The sequence below is a fragment of the Vicugna pacos genome, unplaced genomic scaffold (assembly GCF_048564905.1).
Source record: "Vicugna pacos unplaced genomic scaffold, VicPac4 scaffold_19, whole genome shotgun sequence".
Taxonomy (NCBI): Eukaryota; Metazoa; Chordata; class Mammalia; order Artiodactyla; family Camelidae; genus Vicugna; species Vicugna pacos.
In genome coordinates this window covers 68,684,781-68,698,411 of record NW_027328740.1, presented here as the reverse complement: position 1 = coordinate 68,698,411, position 13,631 = coordinate 68,684,781, and the positions used below count along the sequence as shown (strand labels likewise).

Sequence of the window (13,631 nt, the reverse complement as noted above, 5' to 3'; positions counted from 1 at the left end):
TTAAGAGTGCAGGAAAAAAAATCAAAATTTTCTTTAATCACAAAAGAGAGAAGCTTATTCCCTGAAAATGATCAATGTGGATTTTACTAAACTTAATGGATCTGGTCAGAATCCCACGAATTTAAATGTCTGAGTGGATGGTTACACGGCAACATGAATTCTGAGTTGTAACAACACATTTTCTGTGTAAATAATCTTCAAGGTCATCTGATTAAGGTTATTTAACTATTCCCTGTCTCAGTAGAATGATACAGATTTCATTAAAACTTCATACTACACTAAAAAAAAATGAATCCTTGTTACTTTAAACCATATTCAAATATAGCATATATATACATATTGAATATGCATCAGAAATAAGCGACATTCTTCAGTATTCAGAGTTGATACTTCTAAAATATCTCTCATTGTGACAGCACATTTTTATTAAGCACCTCTTGGGTTCTTTGTATACAAGGCGTCTAACTCTCACAGTCAGACACTTTAAACGATATTACTCAAATTTCACAAAAGAGGAAATGTACTTAAGCCATGAAAACAACTTATATTTTCATCAAAAGGAAACAAAAGAGTAAAGATTTTACTTACAATATTCACTGACAAACTTTCTTCCCTATTAAGGCTACATAAAACATATTCAGTCTCTGTAAGTATTTCTGTCAATAAGGGCCACTAGAGAAAAACATGTAACATCATTAGAAGTGGTTGGACTTTCAAAGCTCACTTCTCTTTTGCACTATAATTATTTTTAATGTTTTGTTTTTAGTGCTTACAGAGCACTAAAATAAAAAAATTAACTTTTTAAATAATTACCTGAGAATGCAACATTTGTGAAACTGTACAAATTTAATTTATGCCACTCTGTCTCACATTCTCAATGGTGTCTCTCTTTTGAAGGCCTCATCAGGCTGAGATCACTATAATCGGCCATTTATGGAGTCACAGGTGTTCGGGTAACCACTCAACGGGAGGCTGATTAGAGGAGCATTTAAGAATGCATCCTGTGCAGCCTGGGTTCCAGCACCAAGCTAGCCACCGCCAGCTCCGTGTGATTTGGGACAAGCTGCTCCATCTCACAATCCCTCAGCTGCAAAAAAGGAGACACTGATACCAACCCGCAAAAACCTGCTATGAAGTAAAACGTGAGGAAAGCATTTTAGCCTTAGGAAGGTATGCACTCAGAGCGAGTTTGGTCATTATGATGATGAGGATAGCTGTTAATAAATTAAGACAGACCAAAAAGGAGAAATCACCTTAAAGGAGAAACATTTTAAGTCAATGAGCATTTCTTTTTGGATGGATTGCAGAATATTCTTTTGACTTTTTTAATAAACCAAATTTTGTAAACTAATTATAGATTTACAGTTTCATAGACAAGTCTCCAGAAAAAGAATTAGAGGCCTCTAACCTCTGAATACTAAGAAAGTAAAGTTTAAAAAAAATCAAGGGGGAGATAATACCTCATTTGGGAAAGTATGTGCATAGCATGCATGAGGCCCTCAGTTCAGTCACCATTAACTCCATTTAAAAGCTTTGTTTTTTAAGAAATGGAGAATTAAAGCAAAAAGATGGAGGAATACAGAATTTTTTAGAGACTCATCTCAGATTTATGATAGGGAAGAAACCATCCATTTCTCAGAAGAAATCTTGAGAACTATGTAAACTGGATCTGAGATGTCTAGTCTTCTAACATTATTCATGAATTCATATTACCAAGTCTTAAAACTACCTGATAACCCACAGTGGTGATACTGATCTTAACAGCTCCCATCACGGATCGAGCTCTGGCTAGGACTGCTCTGTTCTGACATCTCTGCCCCTGAGGCCTCACCAGGCTGACAGCACTAAATTCGGTCATTCATGAGCATCGCGTGTAAGTCCTCCCATTGTGCTCCTCACTCTCCCCTCACCAGCCCCTCTGAGGGAAGCACTGTTATCATCTTCCCCACCCGCAGATAAGGCCACTGAGGCACAGAGACTAAACCAGTTCCAGGTCACATCGGCATTAAAGGATGTCTGTATTTGTGCTGTTTTGCTTTTGACAAAGGAATCTGAGATATCAATTCAAGGGAGACTGTTAAATAATCAAGTCTGTCAGGTCTTCGCCCCAAAGAGCAGATACTATAAATTCCCGATGTAGGATGAGGCTGCCGACATAAACTGACTCAGCTTGAAATTAATATCCAAGATGAAGCAGCGGATACACATAAATATTCACGACTGTCAACTCCACTCACGGGTCTGGGTCCTTCACTGCCTAAACGGGGGTGAAATCCCCACCCGTGTCCGGGAGGGAAGCGTGGCTCTTCCCGGGTTCACCCAGGCTTCACGGGCTATTACCCCCCACAGACTGGCCTCAACGATTAAAAGTTCTCAAGATTTTTACACCATGCAAAACTAAAAGACATTTCTGCAGATGGAGCACTTTCTCAGGCTTAAACCTTTTTTGCGTACACTCAGCAAGAGGGAAAAAAGAAACATGACTCTACAAAGTCTCTGAACCTCACCTCTCACAGGAGTAGAACGGCCACAGCAGATGACTCTTCACATTGCAGGGTGAGAACAAAATAAAGCCGCCCTACAACAGGCCCTCCCAGAGACAGTGCTCAGCAGTCTTCTGCACACTCACGGTTGTGCAGCCCTCACCACCATCTATTTCCAGAACACTTCATCACCCCAAAAGATACCCCTGTCACTAGCAGTCACTCCCCAAACCCCCTCCACCCAGCACCTTCCAACCATCACCTGCTCTCTGCCTCTGCATGTGCCATTTCTGGGCATTTCAGATCACTGAAATCAACAATATGTGGCCCTTTGTGTCTGATTCCTTTCACTTAACATGCTGTTACCAAGGTTTGTCCATTTTGAAGTGGTATCAGTATCTCTCTCTTTTATTTTTTTTGAAAACGTTAAAGATTATTAGAAGGTGGTAATTACTATCAAAAAGAGTAGAGTGGAGCATAAGTGATTGGGTTTCAAAGGGAAAAGGGCGATTTGAACAGTCAGGGTGGACTTCCCAAAACAGGTGGCCTTTTTCATTTTCCTCTTTTTTTTTCTTTTTTATTCACTCTTACGTGTGAATAATGTTCCACTTCATGGAGATACTAAATTCTGTTCATCCATTCAGCAGCTATGAATGGACGAAGTCCAGAAGAATGAGTGTAAGGGGTGACTAGCATGGATGGCATTTAAGCAAAGGGCAAGATGTGCTTTCAAAAAAAGCCAGCAAACAGAGGCACAAGGAAATTCAGTGCGTTTCTGAACAAAGTGCTTCCTTGCTTCGGCAGGACTTCAGTGCAGGGCTGGGGCGGATATTGGCAGGAATCACGGTGAGGGAGTCACCTGAGAAGACTCCCCACTGCAAGCAGCTCAACCAATACTCCTCCGTCACCCAGTATTGTTAGAACCATGTTTCTTGGTTACTGTTATTTCAAGTAATAGCACTTTAACTGCACATATGATCATCTCCATCAGACCACATTACTCCAACCCACAGAAAATCATTCACTAATCGGAGTAGCTCCAGGACATAACGGTGATGGATCAGGGAGTCCTGCAGCATTCCAGCCTGCAGGCACAAACCCCACATGTGCCCTGGTGATGTCCGGAAAATAAAATGTATGGAAATATCTCACTGCTGGTACACGATATCTGCCCTCAAATTGTCCCAAAATCATGCTGGCATAGCACTACTCAACCCGCTCACTACAAAAAAAAAAAAAAGCTAAGAAGGCAAATTTAGGCTCTACCATTGAAAACCAGCAACCATCACTGCCAGTATCTGAGCTGGAATGCTCCTGACTTTGAAAACCACTGTGCATTTATTTTTCAAACTTGAAACTCATATATGTATACCACGAAGATGATATTGCTGTAGGATTTTTCTTTTCAAAATCTCCAGTTGCAACATTATCACAAGAAAGTTTATGTTTCAGCTTTAAAAAAAATTAATTGTCCTCCACTTTCTTAATTTTAACTTATTATTATTTTGTAAATGGAGTTATGCTGCGTATTATAAACCAATTCTTTGATTTCTGCAAACAAGACCTTTATGACGTCACTATTTCAGAGCAAACTTTAATGATACTTTGAGAGGTGGGGTCTAGGGCGCTCAGTAACAGCTCTTTAAATACTGACAAGGATGTGCTATTAAGTAATGCAAAGACTCTAACTCCACACTAGCTCAGAAAGCAAAGAAACTACACCAAATACTTCCTTAAATATTTTATATATTCGTATTCTTTTGAATATTAAAGTCCTTAAAAGATATGATTTTTTTGAAAAAGACAACAGCTGTATTACATTTCCTCTCAGCAAGAAAGCAATCTTTATCAAGAATAAAAACCACTATGGAAATCGAAATGACAGGACGTTTCTAGCTAAGTAAACATCCAGATCTGAAAACAAACTTAAATCCTATCAGATCTCACTCAAACGAGCTCAACAAAGTCCTGGGCTACACTGGAAATTAGCTCTTCTGTTCCAAATGTTGGCTGAGCTAAGATCATCACACAGGGCAGGGAAGGAGAGAAGACGAAAGTCCACCTGGTGGCCTCCATCGGTTTTCTTCCAGCCACAAGGTGCCTCTAGGGCGGCCCCGCTAACAAGCCCCCATAAGGAAATCCGGCATCCACACTGCCCCTGCCGTCCCCAAGCAGCCCCGACGCCCTTCTCCCAGCCTGTGAATGGTCTTCTAATAACCCCTCAGTTGGTGGCACCCACCCACTCTTCCCCGCTACACACACACACACACACACACACACAGAGCCACGGCAGCCTTCCCGAATCACAAATTTGATTACATCACCCCACTTCAAACCCTTCAGAGGCTCCCTGGTGGAATTCTAGCCCCACCCCAGACACTGCTTGCCCAGCCTCACCTCAGTACCCAGGTCCCCAGTGAACTCAGTGGCCCCCTGACCGGCTCCTACTTGACACTTGCCTCCAAGCTTATTTTGACTGTTTCCCAAGGAAGCCTTCCTTCCCTCCAAACTCCACAATTTGTTCCCCTGTTTCTAGAACATTTTAGGCTAAGTCAATTTCTGACAATGCTAAGCTCTCAAGAAGCAAATATATTTTGCTTACTAATGAGGATACACACTCCCTCCCCTAGACTCAGAGTAGTGCACGTGTTATGAATAAATGAATGACGGGGTGGGTCTCAAAGGGACAGACACAGACATACCTGCTCTCGCCCGTCCCAACCCTTCTTTCTGTAGAATATCAGAAGCAAAACCAGAAGTACCTTTCCTGAGGGTCACATTCTGATGACACCCTTCACTGTCTACTATGTCAGTTCTAGTAAAACCCAAATTCTTCCAAAGCCCTACAACCCGGACACTCTCCAGTGTCCTCCCCAGAAGGGACTCCCTCCACCCTGGACCACACAGGGCACTCTCCCCTTGTCCCCACACCAAAAGCCTCCAGGCCTCTGCCCGGGCTGCACCTGTGACCTGAGTCACATTCTTGACTCCTTCTCCTGGCTGACTCTTACTCTGTCCTCACAACTGAATGTAGAGCCCATTCTTTCAGAAAGTCCACTCTGATAATGTCGTTTAGTTCTTGGCTGGGCTCTATCTATAGCAGTAGTACATGTTGACCAACTGGGACTTTGCCCACTACTTTGAGACCACGAAATCTTGGGGGCCATGTGGGAAGGAGTGAGAGATTACAAGAGGGGTGGGGAAAGCAAAAAGCAAAAATCACAGCCCAAGTCCCAAATTCAAGGATACTTTCTCAGAAAAAAGTATAAATTATTTCACACTTGTGCAATTTGGCTCCTATTTTTGTGGCTTGTGGACAGCAAGAACTTGGTGTTCTAGTCCAAAGCCCAGATTACATGCAAAGAAATGTATATATTCATATCCAAAGGAAACCAGAGATGCTCAACAACAGTTTGCAGTTAGAATTGAAAGGAACTTTGATAAAGGCAATCTCTCTCTTTCTCTCTCTTCTTTCTTTTCTGGCATCATATAACTTTAGAAGTATTTGCGTGACTAAGAGGTGGCTACATCCCGTGATTCTGCACTGGAGTGTTTGGGGCTGAGGAAGCCCAGATCATATTCACTGTGTAAATGCAATCACACCAACACACTGACAGGTGCCCTGGTGGTGGAGCTGATGTTCCAAAGCGGGCAACAATATGTTGTAAGAGAACTCTAAATAGAAAGTAAGAAATGCAATGTTCTGTACTCAATATCATTTGTTATATGGGCCATTAACTGATTGTATATCTTGACTAATGAAACCCAAAAATAAATTGTCAACGTCGATTTTCTTCATCTGACCATTTTCTGCTAACTTTGGATATTAAACCCTGACTCCATAAGTAAAGCTCAGCCTTATGCTGCAGCACAGCTACATCCCGTGGAAGAAAGCAGATCAAGGGAGAACTGGAGAGTTTCCCTTCAGAAGCTAAGTCTGGTTTTGCACCTGTACGTCATTTGCAACCACGTCATCATCAAAGGAGTGAGACCTTACATCTGTGGGGTGAAAAGCACTGTGGTGCTTCAGAACCATCAAAGAATACTGAGCTTTGTGCAACAGTCCTGAGGCACTTAAATCGCACTTTTTCTGAAAGGCTCCAAAAGTGATCCACTTCACCATTCCAGGTACAATAGGGAAGTACTGGAATTAGTAGAGAAAACACGCCCTTGAAGTATGACAAGGCCCTGCTTGAATCCTGCTACAGCATTTACTAGCCGCTAAATGGACCAATTCCTTAACCCCTCTGAGAAGGCTTCCCAATCCGCAAAAGGGGGCTGCCACCGCCCACCTGGGAGGCATGGATGTGAATGCAACATGCAAGTAGGGCGGCCGACTGGTACCTGACACGGGGCCTGGCTAGTTTCCCTCCGCTGACCTTCTCCCCCTTTAAACTTGCACTGTTCCCCCAGCAAGGATCAAGCCCCCAGAACAGAATGCCCGAATCTTCTGTGTATCCCCGGATACATGCCTTACGCTTAGGAGGCCAGAAAAACTGCCTCCTCCCCATTCACTATCAATGTTCTTAAATATCTGGGTATTTTTAACTGTATTTTTCAATGAGACTATTCCAGAAATTTCCAAGCACCATTCTCCAGGTTGGCTCCCCTCCCAGCGCCCATCCTTTCTCACCTCAGAAACTCTGCATGATTGCTTCTGTTCATGGGAAAGCGAGTCCGGTAGGGTGGGGACTCCCAAGGACTCCCCCCCTCACAGGTGAGTGTGACTACTTTCTTCCCACTCCCCACTCCGACTCCAGCTTCTGAGGATTCTCCCCTCCCGGACGCTGCAGCCTCTGCAGCTTCCCAAGACACACACGTGGCTACGACCCTCCTTTCAGATTTCTTCCTGGCTGGCCCTGCCCACCCCCCAGCCCCTTAAAGATAAATAGCTTTTGTCTGAAAATCGCAAACGCCGCTGACTGACACACCAAAGCTGCATGGCCTGGGCTTTCCTCCAACCCAGGCACAGCACTGCCCTCCCTCAGTCTAAGTCTGTACCTCTCGAGATGCTCTAATTCACATGCAAGGCTGTGAACACCAGTTAAGAATGACGACTCCCAACGTGAATCTCCAGTCCGGCTCCTTCACATGAGCCCCATTCTCATAGACAGGAGTGCCTCTTTGAAGTCCAAACTTGAATGAGAAATGGCATCTTAAAAATGCCTCATGTCCACCATTTACTCTGGAATTCGAATCCTGGCAGGTACCTCCCAGGCTCCACATTTTAGTAACAACACCAGAACCCACCTAGTTGTTTGAGGTCACATTCAATTTCCACTGTTCCCTCCCCCAAGCCCTGCCCTGGAATCAGTCCTATTTTTTCCATTGCTAAGCCCATATCAAGTCTGTTTCTGCAGGGGCCACGGCCGGAACCCCAGAAGCTCACAGCATGGTGCAGTGAGTCACAGTCCTCCTTATGGAGCTCCCTGGAGGGGGAGGCATCTCCTAGCACGGGTCACCTCAAAAGGCACTGGATTCTCACAAAGGAGGCCCAGGAGAAGGGATTCAAGATTCTCCCGTGGTCTGAGATTTTAAGGGCCCGAAGTCTGGGGGAGCTCCTAATTAGCAGACACAATTGCCAGTGAGCAGATGAGGATGGAGGATCCCAGGAAAGGCTGTTCTCAATCCGACCCCTTGACTCTCGGGAGCCTTGGGAAAGGCCTGTGTCCAGGGCGCAGCCTGGCCATCACAGATCCCAGCCTTCATTTGCCAACCCGGACAGCCTGGACTCCATCTACTTGCGACATTTACTTCTATTCTGTTCCCCACCCAGAATGGACTCATTCAGATATTCTGGCCTGACTCAAGCGAGGCAAATTCAGTGAAAAATGAAGTGTCCACTTTTGGACCAGAGCATGAAAGGCAAACAAGGCCTCATGGACAGCATGATGGTGGTGGCGAAACCCTTCCCCCGGGTGAGATGAATCAGGGTAGAGGTGAGAATGCAAGTTCCTAGGTCGGCCAAACCATCTTCCTTCACGGTTGACTGGGGTGTTGGGGACTCACTACCGCAAACAAATGACAAGGCCGACAGTGGTGGACGTCAGCTGCAACAGGCACGGAGACAGCTATTTACTGCCACCATGGGTTAAAAGTAAAGGCTGGGGCAGGGAGGCCTGCACGGCTGCTGAGGCAAACCACAGACCTGGCTCTGAATGCCCACTGGCTGAAGCAGAGAGGAAGCTACGGTCCCCTTTAGCGGTCCCTGTGTCCACCAGACCCAGGTGAGCCAGGTAGTTAGGAGAAGGCCATGTTGTCCTGATACTCAGAAAAACAAGCCTCGTAAAGGGAACAAAAGAGTGGCATGTATTTTAGACACAATTCTGCCCCTTTATGAAGGCAAAGTAAAGTAAATGGCATGGGGAAGTTGAACGCAAAAAAAAAATTAAATAACAAAATGATGACTGCTTCCTCCAACAGCGTCCCCTGCAGCTGCTCACCCCCGAGCCGGCCACACCCCCACCAGGGACCGCCGGCCAGGAAGCTCCGTCACGCACGTCACGCACGTCACACAGCGACAGCCAGGAACCACGTGCCGAGCACGTTTGTGTAAAAGCAAGAATAGAGCAAGATCCTGCAGACTTTGACATTCCAAGTTTAAATACTTCATGAAAAGAATTCCTCAGCAGCTGCCTAAATCAATTCGCATCTCACTTTTTCAAAACATTCAAACAAATTTAATAAGGGCGCATTTGTCACCAAATATAAGGAGGACCAAAAAGGTTCTTCAAAGCAAGGATTTTAACAGGTATCAAACTCCAGTGGGTGATGGGCTAACAAGACAAATATTCCAAAAAATTAGAAAATAAAAAGATGACTAGGATAATACATGGATCAAGGCAGCTGTTTAGTTTTTGCTTTTTAAAGAGTTGAAGACAGTACGGAGGGAAATCTGGCTATTTCATATGCAGGGTGTGAACAGCCCACATTTTCAGACACAACAACATGCTCACTGGGCAGTACAAGAGAAAAAGGAATAAAGAAAAAGGAAAAGAGGAACAAGAGAAAATTAGAAACACACAAGAACAAAAATGATTTTCACAGCATGTACAAGATTTACGTGAGTGTGTGAGGCCAGGGACGCAGGGACGATGAGACCCACCCTCACCTCCTGCTCCAGGGAAGGCAGGGGCCTGAGGGGAGCAGTGCTGCCGGGGGACCCCAACGTGGTCAGCACCCCTAACCAAAACTCCACCTACATGCGTCTAGGCAGCTTTAGAGCTACAAATTGTGGTCGCATTTCAGGCTCGACAGTTGTACTCACGTCCACCAAGAGTAGCAGGAGAGAATTAGTCTCCTTTCCTGCACCAAAGCATTGTTTAAAAAAATTAATGACTGTGGAATAGTAAAAGCAACAATGGAGTAAAAGTGACTGGAGAAGAACGTGCTTGACCCGAGCTCACTCGCCGCGTTATCTCGTTGACGTTCAGATGCTGGCTGAGCCCTTATGGTACCAGAACAGACAGGCCCACAAGGAGGGAGTTTTAATGCGCTGCTCTATTTTGATGCCGGAAGCCATGCCTGGTACACGAGGTTCTTGGTAAACAATGGTGACAGTGTCAACCACTATGGGCTAAGTACACATCCAGCTACTAAGCCAAATCCAAAGGGCAGACTTCAAAAGGCAAAAACAAGCTGACATTCTCTGGTGGGTCTGTAGACTCAGAGCCAAGTAGTTGCTGAGCAAAAATGTCACCAGTACCTCCTATGACAAAAGACGAGGCACTGGCCAGGGGCCTGGGGCAGGGCTCCAGGCTTCCACTGCTCACCCACCAGCCTGTCCAGGGGGAGAAGGTAGTCGCTGCTTACATTGCACCGATGCACCTACCTTGACTAATGCCTGGGGCCTCAGCAGGAGGTCACATGAGAGGTGAACAGAGCCAACCTCGGTGTAGCACAGTGCTGGCAGCTATTCCCTCAGCAGTGCCCAGGCTCATAAACATGCCAGCTCATCTCCAAGAAGCAGAACGGGAGTGCAGGCATGTAGATCACAGGGCCCTGTGTGGACAAGTACAGATCATGGTCATGACATGCCTTGCCCGTTCCTTAAGCCATAGAGGTATATCCGGGAGGAACAGAAAATTCATCCAGAGCCCGCTAGGTGGGCTCTCGCAGGTGGAACTTGGGTACCCTGTGCCTCTCACACACAGGGCTTGTCTGGACATTCTTATTATCAATTCTCTAGCATCTTCTCCTCCAACTTACCAACAACCAGAAAGTAGGATCTGATCTTAGGTAAGTTCAATAATCACACAGCACCGCCTCCACAGCAGGCCTGGCAGCACGTGCCAGGTCCTCTGACCATCACCTGTGGGACCGCCATGAGCGCTCTCCAGACTCAAGGCCCGAGGCCTTAGGCTGGGGGGACACAGCTTCCCTCACTCTCCACAGGAAAGGAGGACCACCTGTCGGCAAAGGCATCTTACCCTCTTCTTCCCGAGGAACAGCACGATAGACACACGTGGAAACAGAGCAGAAGGTGGGGGTTAGGCAGCTCAGAAGAGCTCCTCTCTACTTCCGAGGCAAAGTGGGGCCGTTGACTTAATCACAGGGACAAAGTGAGGACAAACATTTCCCTGCTCTGTCCCATACTTCATGATACGCCTTTCCCTGCATAAGGAGTTCATTCGGAGTCCCTGGCGGTGTTTCTGATGTCTAAATTGTCATGCTGGCTGTCGGGCAGGAAGAGAGGGCCTGAGCCAATCAAGTTCTAGGCCTGGGAGGCAGGAGACACCGGCTCCAACCCCAGCTCAACCAGCGCTGCCTCTCGGGATTCAGCAGCTCATCTATAAGCAAAGGGATGAGACTGTCTCAAGACAGGCTGCCCAACAGAAATGAAATGGGAGCAATGTAAAGGAAGTTTCCCAGTTGCCACAATTAAAACGGTAAACAAAGAAACAAACCAACAAACAAACAAAAAAAATACTAGAAACTGATTTTAAGAACAGATCTTACTTAATCTACTGTATGTAAAATTCTATTATTTTGACATGTAATCAATATAGGAAGTAACAAGATAGATTATATACTTTTACTAGACAAGCCTCAGCATCTGATGAGCATTTGACCTACAGCACATCTCCGCTCAGAGCAGCCTCCTCCCCAGCTCTCCTAGCATCAGTGGCTGTGGCTACTCTATTGGACAGCAACTCCAGGGGCCCCATCATGGTCCTGGCTGAAAAGCGGGATTAAGTGTCCACACTAACCCTAACAGAATCTCTCTGAAACAAAGGCGGATTCACTTTGAAATGTCTGTAAACCGGCGGGCTGCACCTCTCTCCCCCCTTGGCTACAAGACAGCTCTCTTCGTTGATGATTCCTTTCTGGATGTAGGGAAGCAATCCGGCACACAGCCAGGGTGGACTGGCCTTCAGGTAGACTTACCTGCTGTCTGTGTCCAGTCCCATGACGTCCTCCTTCTCAAACGGGATGTAGACGAGGGGGATCTTGTCCTCAGACTTCTTGGGGGCCCCTTCCAGCCACTTGGACTTGGGCAAGATGAAGAGTGACTCAGTGAAGTCTTCGACCATCTTCTCCACCACCCTGCAGTCCTCGTAGTTTGAAGGACAAGTCGGTGGGTGGCTGCTCGGTTACCTCCCCATGCAGCACAAAGACAAAGAGCTGAGAGTCATTAAGCGTGGTGCCATACAGCTCGTCTGCATGTGGAGCTTCTCGAAGGCCCTGGCCGAGAGACAGTCGGTAATGGTGACAAGGCCCACGACATTGCGGTGTGTCTGGAAGCCTCTCCACCCATTCTCGGGCACATAGTGGTACTTTTAGTGGATACAGGATGCCCACTGGGGGCCACAAGGGCTGATATGGCTCACCAAGGGGATTCGCTTATTGATGCAAAAGAAATTCTCCTCTGAGATGATCCCCATGGGTTGGACCACAACGGGAAGTTTCTGGTGGTCCTCAGCACACTGCACGAAGTCAGGGATGCTCATGTTGCAGGCCCTGCCGAGAGGGGAGAGGAGATTGAGGTACATACTCTGCTGTGGGCTGCAGGCCCTTTTGGGTGGCGGTGACCTGTTGTGTACCAGCCAGAAGGCAAGGGAAGCCAAAGCAAATCCGGGGGTACAGTTTGTCCTCAGAATCTTCACATGGCTACCGTAGCTCGGATCACATTACCCAGCTTTTGGTCTAGGCTTCCTGCCCCTGCAGAAAAGGGTCATTTCTTATTTTCTTTTTCCAAGCAACTAGCAAGGCCCTGATGCAAAGTCACTGCTCAAGAATGCTAAATAAAGAAATGAACAAATGATCTGCTTTCCCCAACCCCCTTCAGCAGAAGATAAAGAAAAGGACTACAGTAGGATCAAAAGATCTAGATTTATATCCAATATATTTCAATAACTAAGTTTCATAATAATGGATAAGAAAACTTGCCTTGGGAAAGAGGGTACATTTCAGTGGTAGAGCACATGCTCAGCATGTACGAGGTCCTGGGTTCAAACCCCAGTATCTCATTTTAAAAAATGAAGTAAATAAATACACCTAATTACCATCCTCAAAAAATATTTTTTCACTCAAAATTCAAAAAACCCCTTGCAATTGACAAAACATTGTAAACTTCACTTTACATCAATTAAAAAAAAAATCCTTGCCTTACAAGAATATATCTGGATTAAGGAAATTTGCAAATGTAAAATGCCTAGGGTACCACCTGCAGAAAAAGAGGTGACTGTGCAAATTTACTATCGCTCCTTTATGAGCTATATTTCCTTTGGGGGGATTATAACCTCTCAGAGCTAATTTTCTCAGTTTAAAAAAATAAACGTTACCTCATTCTCAGTACTGCTGAAGAATCAGATAACCCTATGAAAGCATCTGACCCACAGAAGTTACTCAATAAATGTTTGTTGAATGAATGAATAAACAAGCAAAGTGAATGCTGCTCCCTGCCACAGACCATCATAATGGTACTGCCTGCAAATCCCAAACTCACGTTCCTTCCTTCTCTACACTAAACATGTGGGTGACCTGGGCAGGCCTGAGTGATTCTCTAAGCCCCAGTTTAATCGTGAATAGAAATGAGGGCAATAACGCAAACCTCAAATTGTTAGTGAGACAGTAATGAATTGTACCCCAACATTGCATGATGGAACCAATAAGGAAAACTGGGTGAAGGGTCCATAGGCCCTCTCC

At 45.6% G+C, this 13,631-nt stretch overlaps 1 protein-coding gene across 1 annotated transcript in view; it reads right to left on the bottom strand.

The window, feature by feature from the left end:
* Positions 1 to 13,631, bottom strand: part of LOC140693127 (trafficking protein particle complex subunit 9-like) — a 1,110,112-nt gene that overhangs the window by 685,065 nt on the left and 411,416 nt on the right. The window contains exon 1 of the mRNA XM_072957193.1: positions 11,871 to 11,894. Within this exon, the coding sequence (XP_072813294.1) occupies positions 11,871 to 11,893 (23 nt within the window). The 5' untranslated portion in view covers position 11,894. Of the gene's footprint in view, positions 1 to 11,870 lie in introns of the transcript that reaches the window.